Source organism: Xenia sp. Carnegie-2017, unplaced genomic scaffold (assembly GCF_021976095.1).
Source record: "Xenia sp. Carnegie-2017 unplaced genomic scaffold, XeniaSp_v1 HiC_scaffold_4, whole genome shotgun sequence".
NCBI lineage: Eukaryota > Metazoa > Cnidaria > Anthozoa > Malacalcyonacea > Xeniidae > Xenia > Xenia sp. Carnegie-2017.
The window spans coordinates 334,249-361,703 of NW_025813504.1; the positions used below are offsets into that span (position 1 = coordinate 334,249).

The 27,455-nt window shown below is 33.4% G+C and overlaps 1 protein-coding gene across 2 annotated transcripts in view; it reads right to left on the minus strand.

Moving 5' to 3' along the window:
- LOC124455575 overlaps nt 1-27,455 on the minus strand; it is a 156,514-nt gene that overhangs the window by 64,734 nt on the left and 64,325 nt on the right. Inside the window, exons 11-15 of one of the 2 annotated variants that reach the window (XM_047006211.1) lie at nt 26,846-27,422; nt 22,349-23,058; nt 21,689-22,265; nt 18,600-19,309; nt 17,574-18,511 (exon numbers count right to left, since the gene is read on the minus strand). In XM_047006211.1, coding sequence (XP_046862167.1) covers nt 17,876-18,511; nt 18,600-19,309; nt 21,689-22,265; nt 22,349-23,058; nt 26,846-27,422 — 3,210 coding nt within the window. In that variant the 3' untranslated portion in view covers nt 17,574-17,875. Of the gene's footprint in view, nt 1-17,573; nt 18,512-18,599; nt 19,310-21,688; nt 22,266-22,348; nt 23,059-26,845; nt 27,423-27,455 lie in introns of those variants that run through there. The other variant, XM_047006210.1, reaches the window with a different exon arrangement.

The following is a 27,455-nucleotide window of genomic DNA, read 5'->3' on the forward strand; positions in this document are numbered from 1 at the left end:
AATGAAAGATTAACTAATTAACAGTTGATTTTCTTATCGCTAAAAAATTGCAAGGATATGGTTAGGGACAACATATTTTCTTAAAAATAATGAACTTTATTCAATTATTCTAATTTTATTGTCGTAAAAACCTGATTTTAAATAATGAAAGCGAAATTCAGACATCAGAATTTTGCGTTAGAAAGCATTGAATTGTAATAGTAAGAATGGGAAATAAAACAATTTAGAGCTCTTTGACTACAATTATAAGTCGAGGAGTGTAAAAATATTGATGACACTCCGTACTATACTACCGTGACTATTTAAAACAAAGTCTCCTTTCCATTTGCAATGTGAAAAATCCCAATGAAAATAATATTATGCACATTTGTACGTTTTATGGTGACAGTTTGACTCATGTAGAGAAAATTGCCCAAAAACATTTGTCATAAGTATTGTTTTAGTACTTACCTACATACGGCATAGAAATGTAAGACCCTATGAAATTGAAAAATAAACAGTCATTTCTCTCTTACACGACAGGTTCAACAAGTAATTTATGATTATCTCATTTTCAGAAAAATTTATGACAAATTAACAGAAGAAATAATTAATACAAACATAAATTAGTCATATCGTATTCTGAGTTCTTTGACTACAATTATAAAAAATGGAGCGTAAAAATATTCATGACTAGTGTGACTTAATTTACAACTGTACAGACAGATGAACTGGGATAACAGAAAACTGCATGTAGTAAAACCAATTGAAAGGAAAAGCAAGGTACAAAACAAAATTACAATGTAGCACATGAATGTACATTGTAAAAATAATTTTGTCTTCAGTTAAATAAATGTTATCAATCTCCATGAAATGAACATCATTTACTGAACTATCGACCAAAGAATGTTCATATTACGTCACTATTTATGACACACGAATAAATAGTGTCGTGAAGTGTCGGCAATATAATTTACCTATATAATTATACGTGAGCATTGGGGTATTTTATGTTACCTTCTGTATGCTCAACGTCGTTTTCCATTTCTGAAAATGTTGAGTTTTCAAATCTGTAAATGAACAAGCATACGTTTATTTGCGTTCACAGGAGACAATGTAAACTAGGTATTAGAAAATAAGCGAGTTTTAAAACATCATTATACTTGTAACCCGTCTTTCTTCAAGATAGAATAGAAATATTGGCCTTAAAGATGTCAAAATGAAGAGTACCATTTTAATGTTACAAAATTTAGTATACGATACATGAAAATATGTAAATTAGAAAATGTTAATCTTCGTTTGTTTTCAATAAGCCATGTTTGTTCAAAAAACTTGCCAACTTATATGGCAAAATTTTCCTACAATTGTATAACACCAACACAAACTTTGCCGACATTTTTAGTAAAAACTTCAAGGTCAATTAACGATAAATATGATTTTAAATGTCGTTACTATCACAGAAGTAGAATAAAAAGCGATTTGTTTTTACATGGATTGGAAAATGATACTTTTTGAAGAACGTAGCTAGATGTTAGAGATAAAGATTAAATCAATTTAGCTCAATCAAAAGCTTTAAGACAGTGTAAAACCAGTTGAAAGCTGTGTTGCAATACAATTCTTTGCCATAACAGAGAAGATAATTAATAGGAACATAAAATATTCATATCGTATTCATATGGCATATTGATCCGACTGCGAGAGAACAAGTCATTTTAATATTCTCATCGGTCTTTAATTTTCCCTTTTGTGTTTGTTCAGTATGGTGCATCGTTAATAAACCGGTAACTTTGATTACTTTTACATTTCAAGCATTAAAGTATATGACATCGTTCGTCGATATTCTTGAATATTTGCTAAAGTTGTGGTGCACTAAAAGTTCACCAAGACTATAGGAAGACTATTTAAAACATATAAAAAAGACTGAGAACAATGCCCCTTCTTAATATAGTTGCAATGAATGGAATGCAAACATGAAGCAATATATTGATTCTAATGCTGAAAAATCCAGGTAATTCCCGATTTCCAGAAGTATCTGACATAAGATATTCTGACATTTTCAGTTGTACGATCACTGATCTCAAAATAAGATCTTATTTCGAGATCTCTCCGTCTACGATCTGATAATCGAAGACAAGCAAGTAACCGTTTCTTCAATAATCTATTCATAAAATGTTCATAAACGACTATATTTAAAGTATCAATGCAAAATGGGTTTATATGTAAATGGTAAACCACAAGTTTGAATGAGATAAATCCAAGACCAGTTTTCTCGACAACTATACTTTTCATAATACAATTTGCCTGCGTATCTATTTCCGCCACGTAGTTCATAAAATTGTCACGAACATAAGAAAATATACACACTAGAAAAGCTAAAGAATCATGAAAACTTATAACATAACCCTGTCAAGATTCTGTATGTATGAAAGTTTAGTTGTAATTTAAAACGCAGCAAAATAACCATTCAATCTTGTGGAATTGTTATAGTCTGTATAGTTATCGCCTCACTAATTCAAGGGCAGTAATTTTTTTCCTTGATGTGTAGAAAATCTTTCCTTCTTTAAAAACATGATCATAGAACTTGTAGAGGTTAAACACACTCTTGACGATTGTCTTCAATGTTTGACGTAATGTAATTTTTATAAAGCATTCAATGAAACAATTTACTGAAAGAATTTACAATTTCAAACTAGTATTTTCGAAGAGAAGCAGTCTTTACTCGTGTAAAGAACACCCTATAAGAAAGTATAAAAAACTTACATGAATAATTCACCAATCTCCGACTAGTATTTCAACAACTTTAACTTCTCTACTGTTTTCCGTCTGATTAAAACCATTAAAATAATGTGTTTTTTTTTACGTCGTCATACACATATATTATTTTAAAAATGCAGGAATTTCAAAACAACAGCAGGAACAACATTTTTTCTCCAAACAATGTTTATGATTTCTAGGGGGGGAGGGGGGAAATTGATTCATTTAGACGATATTTAATTTAAATGTCCTACAGGCAAGCATTTGTACATGACTTCAAATGTAAAGATAAAGTATGTTAGAGAATGATAAAAATAAATAGTCAATTATCTCAAATCATATATCAAACGTAAATTCACCTCCATAAAGTGAACCATTTATAAGTCTAAAAAAGCTTGTTAATAAAACATTCAACTTCAATTTTCATTCTCCCGATCGCTACTTTCAAACTTGATGAAAACTGGTTCGTGTGGTAGGACTTGCACACCATTTATTGGCACATGATGTTTCTTTCCAAAACCGCTGTCATTATGAGTCCACGATGAACTGCTCGTCTCTTTATTAAATGAACCGACGTTTTTTCTACTTTCGTTTCCATTCCTCTCACGCGTCTCACCATTTCGTAAGCGCTGTTTACAAAAAATAGAAAATGTTGTATGACTGTAGACAATATAAAACAATGATATGCAGTTTCTTGAAACAGTAAATAGAATAGACCCATAGCAGTGCAAGGATAAACAAACAAAAATCAAATACATTTACTTTATTTTACATATAAATACCTCCAAAGTTTCTTCAAATGATTCATTATGTTTTTCTTGATCTGATTGACTTCTGTCTTCAACAACAACCTCCCTGTTTTCTTTAACGTTTTTTTCAAGTTTGTTTTTAAATGATTTATAACTACCACGGGAATATCCATCCGTAGAGATATCTGAATGGCTGTCACTTGGCCGTGGAGGAGTGGGTAAGAATTCAGAAAATTCACTACCACTGACAATGGACATGATTTCTGGGTCATGTGATTTCTCTTCCCACTTTTTGTCGGAATAATTCGCTTGAAAATTTTCATTTTTAATTTGGTCTTTAAAAACAGGGGACGATTCATAATCTACTTCTGATGCATCCGAATGTGAGCTGAGTTGCGATCGAACAGAGGTCTTGTAATAAGTCGAGGTTTTAGCATTTTTAGCATGGGATAGTTTTGGACGGTTTTCAACTATGTATCTTTTACTATTACCAGAGCCATGACTTTTAGCTTCACGAACTTTCATTTCGTGATTCCTGTAATCTCGTGTACGAGTTGAGCCTTGATATTTGGCTTTTCTTCTAGGTGGTAAGTAATAAGAGTGAACATCTTCATAATTTTCATGTCTTGACGGAGAATTTCGAAGGTTTATTGTCCAGGCAGATGGTAAAGGGTTTTCGTCTGCGAGTCGTCGAAGATTGAAAAGATTTTTTGTAGTTCAGTCTTGAGTGATTTCTTGGCAATGATCTCCTTTGTCTACAAAGAGCAATGGTAATTTTAGAAACTTTAAAAACCAAAGGAAAAGCCAACAGGGATGTATTGCTATCGCTAGATGGAGGGGCTCTTATTCATATATTCATCTTATGCTGAATTGATATCTTTTGAAATGCATTGTTATCCACGGATCTATAACATGCATATATGAATAAGAGCCCCCCCAATTGGCGATATCAATACATCCCTGAAAGACAACGTGTGTGTTTGATAAAATTAAGCATAGTAAGCCATTGGAGGTGAATAAATAACAGAGTAGGATTGCGTGTGCAGTTGAATTCGAGTCAGTGACTTGTACTGCAACCGAGCTGTAATAGTTTAACTGGTCTGTGGTAGTACAACTTATCTGTAATAGTTTAAGTGCCCTGTGGTAGTATGACTGACCTATAATAGTTTAAGTGCCCCGTGGTAGTACAACTGACCTGTAATAGAATTGCTGACCTACAATAGTACGACTTTCCTGGATGATCAAATGTTCTCACAACAACAACAGGTTGTTGATGATCAACACTAGACACATCATCGCCATATTGACTGTAACCCATGTTGGTATAATTTCTCACTGAATCACTGGGCATCATGTTTCTTGAACGGTTGTCATGTGACGCCATACTACGTGACGTCATTGCGGCTGTCTCCTTGGAAGAGAAGTTGATTGGCTGTAACCTCTCTGTACGTAGTGGAGCAATAGACTTCCTTCTTTCAGTTTTCATGAAACTCTAAAGAAGACTTCCATTCTTCAACAACACGATACTCATTAGCAACTCGTCCCACGTTAGATCCACGATTCTCGTGGGAAACACGAATCACGTCGTCCACACGACTCTCTTTAGTTTCACGAGTTTCATTCGCTGATACACCAGCAATATGAAGGGTATCATGAGACATTTGTAACCTGTTTCTATTGTCAACATTACTCTCTTCAACAGAGCCATGATCTTTTAAGCCTAAAATATGAACTTTGTCTGTTTTTACGTTATATTAAACTTCACCCTTGTTTGCACCATTATCAATTTCATCCAAAGTATTTTCTCTCATAATTTTAGTAAAAGTTTTACTGTACATGCCTCCTTAAGCAGACTCTTTTCCATCCTTCGCATCGAATTTAAGAAGACGATGCTTGAATTGAAACATTGAAAATGTTTGTAGAAAAGGAAATCAAGCGAAGTGATAACGGTAATTAATACGACAAGTTTTTTAAAATAAACATGTTTCAACATCTCATGATGCCATCTTCAATAAATACTTGCTTGTGATAGGTGCATATAGGGGTTTTATGTTATGTACCCATCACACAGACTACAGAAGGTTCAAGAGAGAAGTAGAAATTGACTTAAGAAGGAAAACAATATCAATACTGTCAAATTTAGTAAAGACCGCAAACAAACAAAATTTATGCTAAGATCAAATGTGAATTATGTATATCACTTGAATTAGCAAGATAAGCGACATTATGAAAACGTACGTCCTTGTATGTGTAGTAAAGCCCATAATTTTCTTTGTACCTATTTAATGCATACAACAAAGGTCCATTTTTAACTCTTCAGAGAGTGAAAACATCTTAGTCTGACATTGAAATAGAATTCCTAGCTTGCAAATAGTACGACCAATCGTTTAGGTTATTAGTTAAATTCGTTCGTTTTGTGCAATGAATTGATTCTTGAACAATACTTGGACTTTGTGTATTGTAATGAAGTACAACTTAATTATAAAGGTTTCATGACTTTCTCCATTTTCAATGTTTGTACTAGACTCCCTAAAGCTTCAAAACATAAGGGTGGAGTATATACTATACTCGTCGACTTTAACCCCACCCCCAAATTGAAATCTGTTCCTACGCCTATGTATCGATCCTATGTATATCTATGAAACACGAACTATTGGCGTTGTGGCTGGGGTACAGCAAGGGGGGAATACCCAACGAATGATTAAGGGGAGACACCACTACCAGAAGGCATATGGGGGCCGCCAGAACCCATCTTTACAAACTCCTCTAAATTTATTTCAGGAAACAATATTCAAACAAATAAAACCACTGAACGGAACAGAAAAAATGGCGGACGGATCTATTTCTGCTGAGATTCACAAAAAAATTGATCAATATTATTTCGCATTGTAATACAATTTGTAATCAGAATGATATAATATTTTGATCTATTCACATCCAACACTTTGTCGCGTTTTTGCTCAAAATGACAAGGAACATATAATAAACAGGCACTGCGGAGGATCGATAATTGGGGGCTAATATTCATATATTCATATATGCAGGCTTAAGTCTTTTGAAATCCATTGTTTTCTAAGGATTACAACATGAATATATGAATATGAGCCCCCAATTATCGATCCTCCGCGGTGCCTGAAACTTGTATGCCAAAGGTTTATTTGAATTGTCAAAAGCTCTTTTTTGATGACGACATTAACTTAAAACTGACTTATTTTGTGTTGTTCAACACCTAAACTTTGTAAACTATAGCTTTGGAAAATCGTCCAGTTTGCACAAATGCTTCTTAAACTATTTTTTTAGTTATTATGGATATTATTATTATCTTACACAAACAATCTTATGAAGGGATTTTGAATCGAAAATGCTTAAAAAAATTGGGCGCAAGGAGACGTAAAATATCCTGAGATGACGAGATAACAAGGAAAAGCATAATCAAGGAGTATATGTTGAATGTTAGAAAGTATATCACTACGTATGGCAGATACAATTTATAAGTGCCTTATACAAAAATTTGATAGTATAACTTACTTTCATAGTCGGGTTAATATTCCGTTCCTTCACCTTTAGACTCGTAACGTTCTGTCAATTGAAAAGTCACCAAACGTGTGACAGTATTTTAGTCAATAAAATTCGATTCAGAAAAAACCTTAAAGATATCTATAGTTGGTGCATAAAGACATAAAATCTCTAGACGACGATTATCAAGATAAAAAGATCAATAAAGTGTATGTATGTTCTACGATAAAAGGTTGGAAAATATATCCATATTTTTGTATGTATAGCTTACACACAATTTACGAGGGTCTCGCATAAATTTGATTGTATATAACTTACCGTCATCCATGAAGTAACTTTTCATTCGTTGAAGGCAACTCTATAAATTCTGTATTATCCAAGGTGAATACATCGAACTTAGGAAATTCTACAATCATAAATACATATTTATCAAATCTTCGTCTTTCTCACTCGTTGAAATGAAAAGATTAAAATAGAATTCTTGCACAGTTTTAATATTCAATCATTAAGGCGTTTAAATTACATATAACATCATAACCTTCAACGCCGTACGTCAACAAAGCACCTTTCCGTGATTATTAGCCTTAATTGCAGTCGACTAAATTAAAAAAAAACACAGGAGATTCTAAATTTGGGCAACGGAATCAAACAAGGCGCTACCATGCAACACCCAATGAGAAGAAAAAAACCTTAAGGGTATTGGCATGTAAGATATACAGTATTAGAATTTAGAATAGCCCGTTTATTTAAAATGCAAGAATTCATTGAAAAATGTGATATTACGCGTGTCAATGACACACTTCATTGCATAACTATTTAAGATGCAAATATTTAAAATAACAAGAAAAAGTTCTTTGTTCATTCGATACAAGCGATACCGAGAATTTGTCTATTTTTATTTTCCAATTATCATTCTAATCGAATTTTTCCTGGTAAATGTTCAAATGGTAAATGATATTACGCGTGTCAATGACACACTTAATTGCATAACTATTTAAGATGCAAATATTTAAAATAACAAGAAAAAGATCTTTGTTCATTCAATACTAGCGATACCGAGAATTTTTACGTTCCTATTATCATTCTAATCGAATTTTTCCTGGTAAATGTTCAAAATTATTTTTTGTTAACTGTAACTAAAAAGAGACTGAAAGATATGTGTTAAAAACAGAAATTGGGGATTTGTACATGGAATTAAAGACTGTTACGCTCAAAAAAACTAAATTGAATTTATGAAGTGTTTTGTTTTGTATAAAGGTAATAACAAAATGTTAAGAGTTTTTCATTTAGGCATTGGAAGTTCGATTTAATCGCCAAGAGACTGACTTTCTATCTTATAGAAAAACCCAATACAAACTATTGACGATTGAATCAAACGCCTGACGCCTGAAATGTTCTTAAAATGGTTATTAGGGTATGGAAAGAATTCACAAATGCAATCTAGAATAGCAACGTGTAGTTTTTATCCAGTAAAAAACATGTCACAACTATGTTTGTAAAAATTCTCTCACCTTTAAAAGTTTCAACAACCTCCACTTCTTCACCGTTTTTGCTTCCGTCTGACAGCACGAATGCCTTCTTCTGCAGCTCATGACCTTGAGAGAAATAAATATTTCTTTTACAATGTAGCATTTCAAATTCAAAAGATCATAGCTGAAAAACATGCTTTATGGAGATTTCTCTAAGGAGACTTCGTAAATGACTGCATTTCAGTATGCTCACAATCTTTAAGTTGAAATGTGTTTGAAAAAAGTATCTTCTACAAATAAACAGTTATTACAAATAAACATTAATTCCAATAAATCTTGCGTAAATCTACCTATAGCAAAACACAAATTGTTTATGAATGGACTGTTTCTTAAATTATTCAACTGGAATTTTTTTTATATCATACTGGATGATGGCTTGGGCAGCAAAAAAAAATCCTTACTTTATCGTTTCTGTCACCATTTTGTTGACCTTGCAACTGCTCATGAAAAAACTTCGGACATTCTGTGAATTTGACAAAATGCATTAACAAAAATAGGTACGCTTGCGTACATGTGGGAAGCCTGTAAAACAGGAGACGCAAAAAGATTGAAACAAGTGGAGTTGCAGTTACTTAAACACAGGATGAGAATTTTCTAGTATGCATAAATTTAACAGTTCGCAATTGTGATGAGACCATCCGGCAATTGCAATGACATATGAGTTATGTTTGATCTCATTTATCTATGCTTCAAGACCTGATATTTAAATTCTGTTTAAACAATATTACTATTTTGAAACATTGAATTCATTGATTGACAACTTGTTTTGTCATAATACTTTGAACTCCTGATACTAACAACAGAATTGTTATTATTTGTGGGGGATTAAAAAAAGGTTTGAACTTTTTGTAAATAAGAAATATGATAAAAAGGCAGTGCATAGAGTGTCATCACAGACATGATATCTGCCACTCTCTTGTTTTGCATAGCCTAATTTCTTGGACAAATAAAATAACTCACCTTCAATGTAGCAAACAGACCAGTGAGACCACTCCCAGAAAATTGTACAGCTCAATATTAGTGCAAACTAGATAGACAGTAATGAGTAATTGTAAACAAACATTAAAAATACTCATTGCAGATACATTTTCATTCAGTGACTGTGTCCAAATTATGAAAATACATGAATTTAGCATAATAATAATGGAATCCAACAATTATATACTTTTGAGCCCATTTGCAGATAGTAGAGGTGTTTTTTGATTGCATAACAAAATAATGTGTTAATGAAAACTATTAGTAAGAAATAGCTTTAGGTGATCTTATGTAAGGAATTCTCTTTTCAATAATACAAAAATCAGGTGCACCTTTACGTGAAAATATGATCTTTAGCCGACTCTGGCCAGCAAGGGCGAAGTTTTTCCCATGTATTTTTTCACAACAGAGGAATGTCTTCAGGAGAATGGGCCTGAAATTAAATAAGCAAATACTTGCTTTAATAAAGTTAGATATAATTACTTGTCAACAAAAGAATAGTACATAATAAATGCTTAAAATTTCTCACTTAAATAAGTCTTCATTTTCAACATATCACAAGTGCTTGATACCTTCATATCAATCACCAACAATTTACACATAAATTCATTCACTTTTCCTTGAGCTTCAAAGAAATAATCACAAACAAATCCTAAAACACTTCTCCAATGTTTTTCCAGAAATATATCCCACAATTACCCATGACATCATTTTTGTCTAACCTTGGACATTCTTTTACTGGACTATTTAATGTCATGGCATTTTTCATTTTATCTTAGTATAATTGCGTTAATCATGTCAGGTGATACCACAAATAAAAATAAGCCTTCACTTTGTAGCCCTTGTTCAAGCTTTCATTTAATGTCATACTGCAACTTATCTCACTATATCTCATTCAAATTTAATTATAAATTACGTACTTGAATAATTACAAGCTAATATGCACAAAACCAACAAACGAGCCTGAAGGGGCAATTTTATCTATAACCATTAACCAATACCTGCATAAAACTATTTTCATTTAAGTTCATTTTGTAAATATTTATATTTTTGCTAACATTTAATAAAGATGTTTCCATTTAAAAAAAATTCAAAACATTCATCTTACTTGTCCCCAGTTACTTTCTTCAGTCGATAATAAAACTTATTATTTTGCCATGGCCTGATGTCTTTTGAACAGCCACAAACGTCAGCCATCCACAGCAATCAAACACAAGTTCCTAAACTGCATAAATGATCGGTGTAAACTATCAAACCAACAAGAGCCTAGAGAGGAAATTTGATCTATAAAAAACATTAACCCATATATATCCATCATATATCTCATATCTACTCACATTGAAGCGTTGATGATAAACAAACTGTGATTCATTGTGATATCTACATATACTAAACCTATAATAATATATTTCTCGTTTACTTAACTAACTTTGATGGTTATAAAACTATTTTCATGTGAGTTCATATCGTAAATATTTTTATTAATTTTATTTATATTATTGCTAGACATTATTAATGACGATGTTTCCATTTAAAAAAAATAACATTCATCTTACTAGTTCCCAGTCCACTAAAGACTCACCGACTTTACCTGACTAATCTTCACTTGATGATCATAGAGATTTTCGTCTTCATCGTCAAAGAAAACAAGTCAATAAAATGTAAAAGAATCTCAAACAGTTATAAATGAAATATGATGACGGATAAATTACCATGTAATACGTACATGGAAGAGAGGTGCTTTGCTTTTAGGCGATTTTATTTTATTTAAAAAACGTATTTAGAAATAGTGATGCATGATGAACCGTGATTTTCTAGTGATAGACTCTTGTCAATTTTGCTTTTCATCGACTAAAAAAAACAACTAAAAACTCTCGAGGAAAATATCAAACTCTAACATTTTACATGATCATACATCAAACTCAGATGTAACGTAAGGCAGCTAGTTCAAACAGACCTTAACGAACAAGTTACGAATGAGTTCTGCCTAAATACCTCAGTTAAGTCATGCAGTTAATTTATGTCTGGATACTACAGCCCTTTCGAAAGCCCGATCTCACGGGAAATTTGCCCCCCTCCCTTTAAAAAGCTTAACTTTATCACGATAATGGTGCACTTTTTTCCAAAACTAAAATCACAGGCAATTTAAGATGTTACAAATTATGTGGATGTATACATTTAATAACAAACAAATCAGAAAAACTATCGCACTTCAGCAATGTCGGTTATCATGCGTTGGCGAACATGTTAATATTCAAGCGTCGAGTAAAGAGTGAGTAAAACTAAAGTAATGACTCATGAAAATCATTCCACAAATTAAAAAGCATAAAGGCTTAAATGACTCAATCATTTCTTAAAACAATCAGCAAACGCACAAAAAGTAGTAATTTACGTTATTTAAAGCTCGGAAATAGTTAAGTGTTTACTAAAATCAAATTTCTACGAGTTTAAAAGTTATTTTGTGAAACTTTTTGCAACATTGACAGATATTTTGTGTCATCTGCATCTGTCCACACTAATGCGTTTTCGAAATTAAAAGTTATTACCGAATTAAAAATGTGTTAAATAATTAACTGCACATGCTTATCCATAAAGTGCCCGCAGTTTTCGTGACATCTTGCGCCCTTAAAGATATTTTCCATGGCGAGTAATTCATAATTTCCGATACAAATTTATCCCACCACGTGCTTGTTCTTCCTGGACAAACCCAAAATCTTCCTGGCCTTTTTTCATACAGCTTATTTATTCGACAGTGGTTGTGTGAGTCACTGGAAAAACCAATGTCGCGTTCAAAATCTTTCGAGAGATCAATTGTTGGAGCACAGTTTTTGAGAGCTTGTTCAAATTTAGAGTCATTCACAACTTCTTCTTTGTTAAAGTAGCAATATGTTTTCTATCTTATTTTTTTAATAAAGCTTTCCTTTTTTTTATCGGCCATCTTAAATATATTCGTTACGACAGGGTAAACCGATGTTCTTTAATGAATAGTTTTTTTGGATTTTATACTTTTTTAGATCAAACTTGAACTTCAAATATCAGAGTGCAAAACTGTTGAACAGCTGAAAAATGCACGCAACAGCAATTTGTATCATTGTCTCAGCAGAAACAAAAGTGCTCAATGAAAAATTTTGAAAACGACGTCGTAAATCCTTTCCAGAGATGACTGAAACTCAATTGGAAAAATATTTACATCGACAACCTTATCAACCTTATGAATGAAGAATATGTATGAAAATAAAAACACATCATAACAAAAAGTGACGATCAATCAAAGGAGTGGATTAGAATTAAAGGAATTAGCTTAAGATCGATCCTTTGTAAATAATACAGCATGAATTTGTTCGTGATTCATTTACCTATTCAAGATAATAAAGTCTTAACAAGAGTTTTCACTTGACCGACTTTTTCAATGAGAAATAATAAAATAGCTAACTTTTCTAAAACAGTTTAATATATTTCTACAACATAAAATATAATTATAAGACTTAAACAGGAAAAATTAACAGAGAAAAAGTATATTTATACGATTCCCGACAAAAAACTGACGTTTAAATCACCTTGCAAACAGGCGGAAAAAACAAACTGCTATGTTGGAATGTTATCAGAGAAAAAGGCAACATTCATTTATCGATCTCGTTCATACTGAAGAATTATTTCTTTGACTGAAACTTACTCGCAAACTGTTCTTCAAGATCAGGTCTTGATTTCCATTCTCTTAACCTTATGATTCTGTGCACCAAAACACAGATTATGGAATATACTGACGGGTCACTCGTGTCAGAGCCTTTGATGTTTTTGTCCTCGCGCACGTTGTGCCGCGCATTTCGGCAGTCATTATTCTAGCAAGATATTTATGGCTTTTCACTTGTTCCCAACCATTAAAATGACACGACGTTCCTTCTTATATTGAAACATTTTCGATTTCATTGTAAAGAATTGACGTAATGAAATTGCAGTGGTTGGGAACAAGTGAAAAGCCCTAGTAGTCTTGCTGGAATAATGGCGGCCGTGAGAACGCCGTGCACACTTGAGTGGCCCCTTTGTATAACTTTTATTTTGTGACCAAAAGGGGAAGCTCTGGGAAAACTCTCACGAAATACTCTTTATAGTTGTCAATTATTTCTTGAGAGTTTTGTAGTCGTGATGAATTTTGTTGTGATATAGTTGCCAATTAAATCCATCATTGAAAATAATAGAATCATTTCAGTGGTTATAACTTACTTTTAAAATGATCTTCAAGATCAGATCTTGTTTTCCAATCATTAAACCTTGTGATTCCATGCACCAGCAAAGGAAGTTCTGGGAAAACTCTCAAGAAATACTCTTCATTCTTACCTTCCTTGATATGTATGAGTGGATTCTCATGCCAATTCTGGTGAACGTTTTGCAAAAATTTTAAGCAACCCAACCATGTGGAGTCGTATTGACTTTTATTGAAATTACTAGACTTCGGGCTCAAGACGGTCCATCCAATTTTTTAGACCATTTAACTGCTCATGCACATCTGAATTGAGAGGATGACCTAAATACGGTATCTCTATCCCTGGTTGGTTTGATACATCACACAACATATCAAAGTTCTTTTCATCGGATTGTAGGTAAGGGTGTTCTAACTCCTCGATGGCCGATGGTCTAAGTTTAGGCTCATGCTGTAGCATCCATGAAAGTAGATCTTTAAGTTGAACATCGTCGATTTCTTTTAAGCCAACAGGGTTTCCATCAAACAAGTTTTTCAGTCTATACTCTCGAGGTCCAAAAGGATGTTCCCCTTTTGTTGCGACATAGTAAGCCCACCATTCCAGCATTCTAAAGTCAATGAAAATGAAGCAGCTTATAAGAAGTGTCGAAAATCAAACTCAATTTAGTTTGCAAAAGTTGCCCTTTTGCACCTACCATTACATCTGACTGTTTTTTGAAACGAGCTTTGTCTACCGACTGACCCTTCACATATGATTCAGGAGCAATCCAATACTCAGTGCCACATTTTGCAATGCTTGAATATGTCGTACGGCCATCCTTCAATATTCGACTAATACCAAAGTCGGCTATTAAAAATTTACCTTGTGCGTCTCGTAGAACATTCGAAGATTTTAAATCTCGATGAAAAATAGGACGTGGCTCGCTGTGAAGATCAGCTAATCCTTTTAAAATTTGTCTGAGAATTTCGGGAAGAGATTTTTGAAGATATGTCAAAGAATTTGCTTCTGAGAGTACAAAATCCCGCAGTGATTCTTCCTTGGTTTTTCAACCTTAAACTTATAATAAATGTTGACTTATAGTAAAATTTATCTTTTAAGTTGAATTCATCTGATTCACTTACCTTTTTCCTATCAAGGTCTTGTAATTTAAGTTATATTGAATCCTTTAAGTAATGACGCCCTTCCTTTTCGTATATTTGCATTAAACGCTGCATGGCATTTTTTTGTTTCTCCATATCCTCGCCATTGGTAACAATCTCCAAATAAGTTTCATAAATATAAGTTGCTTCACTCCAATCTTCAAGTTTATCAAACAATTCAGCTAATTCCCAATAAAAAGCTAACACTTCACTTACAATTCCATCAAAAGTAACAATTGACAAGTTCTTTAAGTAATGGTCAACGAAATCTTCACTAACGTTAACACCACCAACTTTTTTTTGTTGTCGCAGTCGACGTTTATTTTGTTCTTGTTGTTGTTGTTGTACCTGTTGGTTTCCTAGTTGATTTTCTTTTTGCATTTCCTGTTGGTGTTGACATTCAAGAAGATTAAATCCTTTTTTGTAATGCTCCAGAGATTTTTCATAATTTCCAAGCAACTTATTCAATCCTCCCAATGCAATATGGCAGAGACAATCCATTTCATTTTTCTTTATGCCGTACTTCAGTCTGTTAGAGGTAGAATGAATACTCCCCAGGCCAAGATATACTTGATGCTGAAAATACTTACTTTCCACTTTAGAAGAAAGATTCAAACAATCATTAAAACAGTTTAATCCTTGCTGCCATTCATCAGAGAGAGAATAAGCGTTACCAAGACCAAAGAACGCCATTATTTTGACGCAAATTTCGTTTGTAACTTCCAAACATTCTTGGTAGTGTTTAATTACCCTTTCGTAATCGCCATTTTTCATATTACAATTTCCCTCTTCCAAGGACTGCATAGCTGCTGGTTGTGACGGCCGTATCCCCATCTCTTCTCGTGATACGGCAAATATTTGTTTGAGCTCTTGATTATTATTTCCAAATTTCCTTCAGTGGAACTTTCCAATCCCAACTTTGGATTAATCACAAGAAAGGTAGTGGTTCTTTTAGAAGCGTTGAAAGAGTATCTGTGAATTAACTTCGACTGTTATTTGTTACAAGCGAACAGGGAAATTTTTTGTTTCATCTATTTCTACGTAGATTCTAGGCGCTCATTTGCTATCGTCTTTAACGCAATACAAAATTTTTAATGTCTTATTGACTGTTTTCTTGTGTAATCGATTTAAAACAACAAAGAAAATTAATTGATGGAGATTCTTGAGCTAAAAAATACCATTGATATAAACAAATTTGTTCTTAATTATGTAAATGTTTACTGCGACAATATATGTTATCTGTTTCAAAGACATGGATAAATGAATATGTGACTTAACAATGACCAAGACCTAACTCTTGCTCCTATTTTGAAATTTTGTCCTATTCTTATCCTACTAAAGCAGCTATACTTTGCACTATCTGTGGGTTTTTTTATGAGTAGAAAACATGTGCAGGCATAACTGAAAAGCAAGTATGAATGCTTTATTTTTTGACATTATTCTTTGCTGTAAATAAGCATGCATTTAAATTATACACAGCTAAAAGTCGCTAGCTAAATGGTTATTCGCAAACAAATTTATAGATTTTTTTGTGACGTCATTTGTATAAATGAATTATTTTTGCTCCATTTTCACGATGTCGTAGACTGCACATCGTGTTTGCCAAAGCGATAGTTAGTTTCGACATCAGTGACTGCATGATTTGCCTGCTTTCATCGTTTAAATTTCATAATTAATTTATGTTTTTATTTAACTATTCATACATTTATTATATGTATTTTCTTATACTACCCAGCTATTTATCAACAATTTTCAATACTTTTGTCCTTATTTTCTCACCGCTCAACCAATACCAGCAATTTTAGCTGAGTTTTATCACACGGTTAATGCCTTAATGGCCAGTGGCTCAAAAACTGTCAGTTAACCAACCAATTCTTATAAATATTCACACATAACAAAATTTTGAAGAAATAATGTAAAAGAAGTTCAGATACAAATGATAAATCAAGCAATCGATTTAAATAATGCCAAGGCCATTATTTTCTTTTTTATCGCTGTGGCAAAAAGTATAAAAAAATATAAGGTTAAAGACATAGAGTTAAATACAGAGGGATAAATAAGATAAACAGAAGTAACCCTGGCAAATGAATAGATTATACATCATGAAATATTTCACGTATATTCAACCTAACATTTAACGAGTACCATTCTTTAGTTTTGCCAGAACCAGGATATCGTAGTCCGGCAACTAATCTGAACGCGCTATATTTGATCAATCTAACGTTAACTAAAAAATTGAAGGTGGAACAAAGGTGAGACACGAAATACTGTTAAGCATGCATACGTATCAAATGAAAGTATTTCCCTGGGGCGGATTTTTATGCTTTTACAGTTTATAAATTAAGAGATATTGAAAAAAGTAGGGGGAAGGTGATTGCCACACTTCTCCGCGGCAATCATATTTTTATCTTAAATCTGTGACTAAGATGGCTTGTAGTGAAGTCGAAACATGTCTGTCATTAAAATTAAAAAATTGAGAAATATTGTTGTTTATTTAAATGCTTACAAAATATTACATAAAATGAACATCACGGTAATCAATGTATGCAAATATATGAGATTAAAGTGGTTTGAGATAGAGACGAAAACACTTGTATAAAAAGATATTAATTTAGTCAAAAACGTTTCAAATTTTTGGCTCTCCATTAGACGCAACATACAGTGGTACTAGCAGGATTTTATTTTTTTGTGTGTGAGGAGAAGTGTAACACCTCCAAAATGTCACATACAATGTATAACGCAATATTTTATTCAACTGAAACTTTCAAGTTACGTTTACAGAAACCTCAGTATGTGAAATATATTATTGGCAGTCGTCCCTCTTGCTGGAGCCTATGACAATATATTAGAATCAAAAATCACATAAAAAAGAAAATGCTCTCATCTTGGAAAGCATTTATAGAGTACTTAAAACATGTATATTGAATATTATCAAACGAAAAAAACTTTTTAGTGAAAATAACAACTAAATTGGGACATTGCATAGTGTCATGGAATCCTAATTTAGCTACTTCGTTCAACATAAAAAATTGTTGTTATGACTGAGCTGTAAAATGTTTATGAAGATCGGCTCTTGTTTTCCAGTCAGTCGACCTTAGGATTTTGTGCACCAGAAGAGGCAGTTCAGGAAAACGTTGCAAGAAATAATTTACATAGTTGCCTTCCTTGACATAACGCATCAGATGTGTACGAGGTTTATCGTTCCAATGCTCATTCACGTTTCTTATGAATCTTAAACACCTTGCCCATGTAGGCTCGTAAGTCAGAGTTATCTCTTTGCCATTCTTTTTAAAGGCTTTGAAATCTTTCAAGACTTCATCATCGATACGCGTCATCCATTCAATGGGAGCATACAATTGCGCAACAACATCTGAATTTGGAGAACTCTGACTTTGTGATTGTTTCATTTCCGGTTGGTTCCCCATATCACACAGCATGTTAAATTTCTCTTCGTCTGGTTGTAGATAAGGGTGTTTTAACGCCTCATTGGCAGATGGCCTGTCTTCTGGTAAATGTTGTAGCATCCACGAAAGAAGATCTTTAAGTACAACATCAAGGATTTCCATCAATCCAACAGGGTTTCCATCTAGCAAGTTTTTCAGTCTATCTTCTCGAGGTCCAAAAGGATGTTTCCCTTTCGTTGCAACATAATAAGCCACCATTCCTGCATTCTAAAATATACAAAAACATAACAGTGTCAACAATAGAGTTCTAAAAAATTTGGAAGTAATTTGCAAATGGTTGTATTTTTACACTCACCATTACATCAGATTCTTGTTTGTATCGTGCTTTATCAAATGACTCTTCATCAACAACGTACGATTCAGGAGCAATCCAATACTGAGTTCCCTTAGTAGCATCGCTTACATGTGTCTTAAGGCCGTTTTTCAATATTTGACTAATACCAAAGTCAGCTATCAGATATTGTCCTTGTGCATCTCGAAGAACATTAGATGGTTTTAAATCACGATGAAGAATAGGATTTGGTTCGCCATGAAGATCAGCTAATCCTTTTAAAATTTGCTTGAGAATTTCGGGAAGAGAATTTTGAAGATTCTCCAAAGTAGAAGATTTTACAAAACTCTCCAGCGATTCTTCACATAGGTCAAGTATCAAATAGACATATTCAGTTCCGGTATCTTCTTCTAAGTAGTAACAATTTACAACATAACTCAACTTCTTAGCTTTGATTTCATTCAAAATTTTCATTTCGTTCTCTGCTTCTTTGTTACAGTTATCTCGACGTACTCGTTTTACTGCTTTTCCATAACCATCCTTTTTCAGTCCAAGATAAACACGGGTTTCATTATTTCCTTTGCCAATGCAAAACTCGTCCGAGAAAATTACACGTACGTCGTTCACACATGTAACCTTGGTATCTGGGTCGCGTCCATACTTAATTAATTTTAAGAACATCTCTTTGTGTTTTATTGATTGATCAAAATACTTCCATTCTTTCAAGTGCAATTCTAAAAATTATGTAAAAGTATTACATTTAGGGATAAGGGATGAAAATAATCAAACATGTGGAAGTGAGCTGAAAGTAATTCATCGCACACAAGATTCGAATACGTACGAATAACATAATAGTATAGGCTCGGTTTTTTGGTATATTATTCAATACATTAAATGGTAATGTATTCATTTTTTTCAAAAAGCCTAATCTTAATTTCGGGAAGTGAAATGTTACTCGAGAGACAAAACGGAAGATCCTTCGAAGTTGATCGGATATTACTTTCATTCAATGGTATTGTCCACATTCAATCATAATGCCAATCCTTGTGATATTATATAGTACATTGGTAAATTATTTGAGATGAAAATAAGAAGCAACTTTATTGTAAGTAAACGCAGGGATATTTGTCATTAAAAGTCCTGTAAACCGAGGGAGATTTAGCAAAAGAGACTTTTACTAAATCTTTTCATCGTCTGAGAAATCTAAGATTTTCTTAGACGGTTCGACAAGTGTACATGCGTTTGCATTTCTCCATCCCAAATTGGTTGAAAATTTTCTTAAAGTAATCGCAGATCAACATTCCCAGTAGAAAATGAACATTGCCATCGTCAATCTTCTTGAACTATATATATAACACCAGAATATGTGAACTTTAAGTGAAATTTATTGCGTTTCTGTCTGTTTATATAGCAGCCAAGACATCGTTATCACTGATCGATTCAATGCCGTGATTGTCTTAGTCCAACGCTCTGCAATACCATTATGCTCTGGAGAACAAGAGCTCGTAGGTTATTGCACAAAACGTTTGCAGCACAAAACTAAAGAAACGTCTCTACCTAATATTCACCACAAATATCACTTCTTAAAGCATTCATTTTATGATCTTTTGTTTGACTTAAAGTATAGCACACGAATTCCTTGAACTTCGTCAATTGATGCCAAAGTGTATTACCGAATTAAAAGTGTGTTAAATAATTAACTGCGCATGCTTATACATAAAGCGCCTACAGTTTTCGTGACATCCTGCGCCATTAAAAATATCTTCCATGGCGAGTAATTCATAATTTCAGACACAAAGTTATCCCTCCTCATTCTTTCCTGGACAAACCCAAATCTTCCTGGCCTTCTTTCATACACTTAAAACTATTTATTCGATAGTAGTTGTGTGAGCCACTGGAAAAATAAATGTTTCGAAAGAGTCAAAATTCTCTTTTATAAGTTATTAATAAAAGCTGGAAATCAAAATATTAACTTCAAAATAGGGATTAAACAATATACAACCTCAAAAGCACGTCACTAAGGCTGCCAATTTGTTTTGAATTTTAAAATGCCAGAAAAAGTAGTCATTGACGTCATCGTTCTCAAAAGACTCCATTTTTGACTGTCCACATTAAAACAAACACGCATTTTTCAAATCCACTCCATTTTTGAGAGCGTTTTCAAATCTATACGTTTTCATTTGGCAGCGTGTCCTTTTTTGAGCGTTTCAGTGTGGACGGATGGCCAAAAAGCATCAAAAAATATAAATTTTTAACAGAAAACGCATAAGTGAGGACAGGGTTTAACACAGCGGGGATGCGTTTGGAGAATATGTGTATGAAATGTGTAAGTGATTCAAGTCTTTGATTTGCTTTTTACTCACACTTTATTGGCGTTAATATTCACATGACGTCATAACCAAAGTGCGTTAGTTATTCTGATTAGTTTGATATTATGTTACTAAATGTATAGATCTACATAACTTGTATTATGTTAGATCACTTGTGATCTTGGTTATGAAAAAAATTGCACCATTTTTGAAATGGATGTTAAAGTTTGTAAGGGGGGCCAAATTTCCCAAGTGGAACCATATTTACTAGGAAGTATTGCTCCTGTGGAGACAAATTTTTTAGGAAATGTTCATTATTTATTGCCATGTACATTGCTGATAATGGAACATTCAAAACATATATTTATAAAAATATATTTGCAAAAAATATATTTAGACTGAGCTGAAGTCGTTGTTAAGAGGTGTTTTTTAAAACTCCATAGTAGAATTGAACACTTAGCCCCGCACTTCATAATGTTGCTTCGCCGTCACTGCAAACACTCACTCATTGTTTATCTCCATATCAATATTAGTATATTTTAAAAATATATTTGCGTTTTAACCATTTCATACCGTCAAAGGGGATGCTGGAGATAAAATTTTTAAAATGGTTAGCTTGTTCATGACAATCTTTGATGCACTAATAAACAAACATATCGCGACAAATCAAACGCAGAAAATTTACACTTCGACTGTATAACCGGAATAACTGACTGACTAGGTTGCATTTTTTACACTTAGAGATTTTAGAGATTAAGTAGCTACATCATTGACGAAAAAGAAATATTTTAATGGTTAACTTACTAGCAAATTGTTCTTCCAGATCTGGAGTGGATTTCCTTTCGATATACCTTATGATTCTGTGCACCAGAAGAGGAAGCTCCGGAAAAACTTGCAGGAAATACTTTTTATAGTTGCCCTCACTTGGCGGCAGTTGTGGATGAGGTTGATCTTGCCACTGCTTGCGAACGTTTTGTAAAAATTTTAAGCAGCCAAACCATGTAGGGTCAAAGTCATTGAAATTGTTAAAAATTTCTCCGTCGATACGGTCCATCCAATTTTCTGGATCATTTAACTGCTTATGGACATCTGAGTTGAGAGGATCACATATCTCTATCTCCAGTTGATTCACCATATCACACAGCATATCAAAGTTCTCTTCAGCAGATTGCAGATATGGATGTTTTAACGCTTTTTTGGCAGATGGCCTGTCTACGGGTTTATGTTGCAGCATCCATGAAAGAAGATCTCTAAGTTGTAAATCACCAATTTCTTCCAATCCTACAGGGTTTCCATCTAACAAGTTTTTCAGTCTATTCTTTTCAGTTCCAAAAGCATGCTCCCCTTTCGTGGCAACATAATAAGCCACCATTCCTGCATTCTAAAATCAATGAAAAGGTGAAAGTGTGAACGAAATGCCAAAAAATTGAATTTCATTATTCAAAGTTACATTTCTACACCTACCATCACATCAGACTCTTTTTTGTAACGTGCTTTATCAACCGACTCATCATTTTCACGATATGATTCAGGAGCCATCCAATATTCAGTTTCCCTGTAAGTGTTGCTTTTATATGTCTTAGAGCCATCCTTCAATACTCCACTGATACCAAAGTATGCTATCTGAAATTTTCCTCGTGCGTTTCGTAGAACATTGGAAGGTTTCAAATCACGATGAAGAATTGGACGCGGACCTCTATGAAGATCAGCTAATCCTTTTAAAATTTGCTTGAGAATTTCGGGAAGAGATTTTTGAAGATCCACCAAAGAAGAAGATTTTACAAAACTCTCCAGCGATTCTTCACATAGATCAAGTATCAAATAGACATGTTCTGTTCCAAGGATTTCTTCGTAGTAGGAATAATTCACAACATATTGCGAGTACTTTGCGTTTCCCTCATTCAAAATTTTCTTTTCATTCTCTGCTATTTTCATGCAGCTATCTCGACGTACTCGTTTTACTGCTTTTCCATAACCATCCTTTTTCAGTCCAAGATAAACACGGGTTCCATTATTTCCTTTGCCGATACAAAACTCGTCCGAGAAAATTACACGTACGTCGTTCAAACGTTCAACCATGATATCTGGGTCGCGTCCATACTTAATTAATTTTAAGAGCATCTCTTTGTGCTTTATCGATTGATCAAAACACTTCCATTCTTTCAACTGCAATTCTAAAAATTATGTAAAAGTATTAAATTTAGGGATAAGGGATGAAAATAATCAAACATGTGGAAGTGAACTGAAAGTAATTCATCGCACACAAGATTCGAATACGTCCGAATAACATAATAGTATAGGCTCGGCTTTTTGGTATATTATTCAATACATTAAATGGTAATGTATTTATTTTTTTTCAAAAATGCTAATCTTAATTTCGGGCAGTGAAATTTTACTCAAGAGACAGATCGGAAATTCCTTCGAGTTTGATTGGATATTACTTTCATTCCATGGTATTGTCCACATTCAATCATAATGCCAATCCCTGTAATATTATATAGTACATTGGTTAATTATTTGAGATGAAAATAAGAAGTAACTTATTCTAACGCAGGGATATTTGTCATTAAAAGTCCTGTAAACCGAGGGAGATTTAGCAAAAGAGACTTTTACTAAATCTTTTCATCGTCTGAGAAATCTAAGATTTTCTTAGACGGTTCGACAAGTGTACATGCGTTTGCATTTCTCCATCCCAAATTGGTTGAAAATCTTCTTAAAGTAATCGCAGATCAACCTTCTAGGCAGAAAATGAACATTGCCATCGTCGATCTTCTTGAACTATATATACAACACCAGAATATGTGAGCTTAAAGTGAAATTTATTGCGTTTCTGTCTGTTTATATAGCCAACAAAACAGCGTCATCACTGATCGATTCAATGCTGTGATTGTCCTAGTCAAACGCTCTGCAATACCATTATGCTCTGGAGAATAAGAGCTCGTAAGTTATTGCAAAAAGCCTTTGCAAACTAAAGAAACGTCTCTACCCAATATTCACCACAAATATCACTTCCTAAAGCATTCATTTTATGATCTTCTGTTTCACTTAAAGTAAAGCACACGAAATCCTTAAACTTGGTCAACTGATGCTAAAGTGTCTTTGGAGATAGCAGTTGAGGTAGAATCATTCATACAAATAGTCGATAATCAAATATACAAGTCTGCATCGGTCAACAGATATGGTCGCCTCGGTTTCTTTTCTTTAAAATATTTACAACGTGTTACCGCAAATATAGGAATGAGGATATTTAGTCATCGGCATCCATCCTCAATTTTCTTTGACGTTACTAAACCCTCTTTTGATTAGCAGAACATTTAATTTCTTTTATCCCTGAAAGCGTGCGTTTTACTTATAATACATTTGAGTCCTCTTCGAAAATTTTTTCTCCCCAGCTAAGCTTTGGCACATCTCCAATGGTGCAATTTTTCCAAAACTAAAATCACAGGCAATTTAAAGATGTTTACAAAATTATGTGGATGTAGACATTTAATAACAAAAAATCAGAAAAATTATCCACTTCAACCAATGCCGGTTTATCATGCGTTGGCAAACATGTTAATATTCAAGTCGAGTAAAGGTGAGTAAAACTAAAGTATGATAGAAATCATTAATCAAAAGCCAAGACTAAAGGCCAATAAGCCCCCTTAACACAATACAAACGCACAAAAAGTAGTAATTTACGTTATTTGCTCGGAAATAGTTAAGTGTTTACTAAAATCAAGTTTCTACGAGTTTAAAAGTTGCTTTAGGAAACTTGCAATATTGAATTTTGTGTTATCTGCATGTCACTAATTTTTCGAAATTAAAAGTTATTACCAAATTAAAAGTGTGTTAAATAATAAACTGCGCATGCTTATACATGCGCATAGCAGTTTTCGTGACATCTTGCACCATTAAATATATCTTCCAGGCGAGTAATTCATAATTTCAGATACAAAGTTATTCAACCACGCGCTTGTTTTCCTGGACAAATCCAAATTCCTCCTGGCTTATCTTTCATTGGCTTATTTATTCGATAGTGGTTGTGAGTCACTGGAAAACCAATGTTCGAAGAGTCAAAATTCTCCTGTTATAAGTTATCAATAAAAGCTAGGAAATAAAAATATTACTTCCAAAATAGGATTAAACAAATATATAACCTCAAAAGCACGTCATCGAATCTTCAAATTTGTATTGAATTTTAAAAATGCCAGAAAAAGTAGTCATTGACATCATCGTTCTCAAAAGGCTCCGTTTTTTGACTGTCCACATTAAAACAAAACGCATTATAGCTAGTTGAATTTCGAGTAAAATTACTACGAATAAAAAGTGCTCAATATTGAAATAAAGTATATATTTACAAGTAAACTAGTCACAATTGTTACACTAGTTACTGAGAGTTTCATGCCAATGCAATCAAAAAGCAAATGATACAGATATTGCGCGAGGTTAATAACTGATCGTTGATATTCATAAACTATTGTTACTGGAGACAATTTTTAAGAATCTCGCTTTCAAAATCTTTCGAGAGATCAATTGTTGGAGCCCAGTTTTTGAGAGTTAGTTCAAATTTAGAGTCATTCACAACTTCTTCTTTGTTAAAGTAGAAATATGTTTTCTATCTCGTTGTCTTAATCAAGCTTTCCTTTTTTTTTATCGGCCATCCTAAACATATTGTTTACGACAGGGTAAACCGATGTTCTTCAATGAATAGTTGAATTGGATTTTATGCTTTTATACATCAAACTTGAACTTTAAATATCAGAGTGCAAAACTGTTGAACAGCTGAAGAATGCACGCAACAGCAATTTGTATCATTGTCTCAGCAGAAACAAAAGTGCTCAATGAAAATTTTGAAAATGACGTCGTAAATCCTTTCCAGAGCTGACTGGAAAACTCAATTGGAAAAATATTTACATCGAAAACCTTATCAACCTTATGAATGAAGAATATCTATGAAAAATTAAAACTCATCACAGCAAAAAGTGACGATGAATCAAAGGAGTGGATTTGAATTAAAGGAAATTAGCTTAAGATCGATCCTTTGATAATAACACAGCATGAATTTGTTCGTGATTCATTTACCTATTCAAGATAATAAAGTCTTAACAAGAGTTTTCACTTGACCGACTTTTTTGATGAGAAATAATAAAATAGTTAACTTTTCTAAAATAGTTTAATATATTTCTAGAACATAAAATATAATTATCAGACTTAAAAAAGAAAAATTAGCAGAGAAAAAGTATATTTGTACGATTCCCGACGAAAAACTGACGTTCAAATCACCTGGCCAACAGGTGGAAACAACAAACTGCTGTGCTGAAAAGTTGTAAGGGAAAAATGCAACATTCATTCATCGATCTCGTTCATACTGAAGAATTATTTCTTTGATTAAAACGCACTCGCAAACTGTTCTTGAAGATTTTGATTTTGATTGATTTTCTTGATTTTCAAACAGGTCTTGATTTCCATTCTCTTAACCTTATGATTCTGTGCACCAAAACACATAATATGGAATATACAGACGGGTCACTCGTGTCGGAGTCTTTGATATTTTTGTCCTCGTGCATGTTGTGCCGCGCATTTTGGCAGCCGTTATTCCAGCAAGATATTTAGGGCTTTCCTCTTGTTCCCAACCACTTAAAGACACGACATCATTTCTTATATTGAAATATTTTCGATTTCATTGTGAAGAAATGACGTCATGTAATTGCAGTGGTTGGAAACATGTGAGAAGCCTTAAGTATCTTGCTGGAATGATGGCGGACGTAAGGAAGCATTGCACATTTGAGTGGCCCTTATGTATAATTTTTACTCTGTGACCAAAAAGGGGAAGCTCTGAGAAAACTCTCAAGAAATACTCTTTATAGTTGTCAATTATTTCTTGAGAGTTTTGTAGTCATGATAAATTTTGTTGTCATATAGTTGTCAATTAAATCCATCATTGAAAATAATAGAATTATTTCAGTGGTTATAACTTACTTGTAAAATGATCTTCAAGATCAGGTCTTGTTTTCCGATCATTATGCCTTGTGATTCTATGCACCAGCAGAGGAAGCTCTGGGAAAACTCGTAAGAAATACTCTTTATAGTTGCCTTCCTTGATTGGTTTATCATGCCAATTCTGGTGAACGTTTTGCAAAAACTTTAAGCAACCCAACCATGAGGAGTCGTATTGACTTTTATTGAAATTACTAAAGACTTCAGGTTCAATACGGTCCATCCAATTATTCAGATCATTTAACTGCTCATGCACATCTGAGTTAAGAGGATGACCCAAATATGGTATCTCTATCCCTGGTTGGTTTGCCACATCACACAACATATCAAAGTTCTTCTCATAGGATTGTAGATAAGGGTGTTTTAACGCCTCGTTGGCAGATGGTCTTAGTTCAGGTACACGTTGTAGCATCCATGAAAGAAGGTCATTAAGTTGAACATTGTCGATTTTCTTTAAGCCAACAGGGTTTCCATCTAACAAGTTTTTCAGTCTATACTCTGGAGGTCCAAAAGGATGTTTCCCTTTGGTTGCAACATAACAAGCCACCATTCCTGCATTCTAAAATATACAAAAACATAACAGTGTCAACAA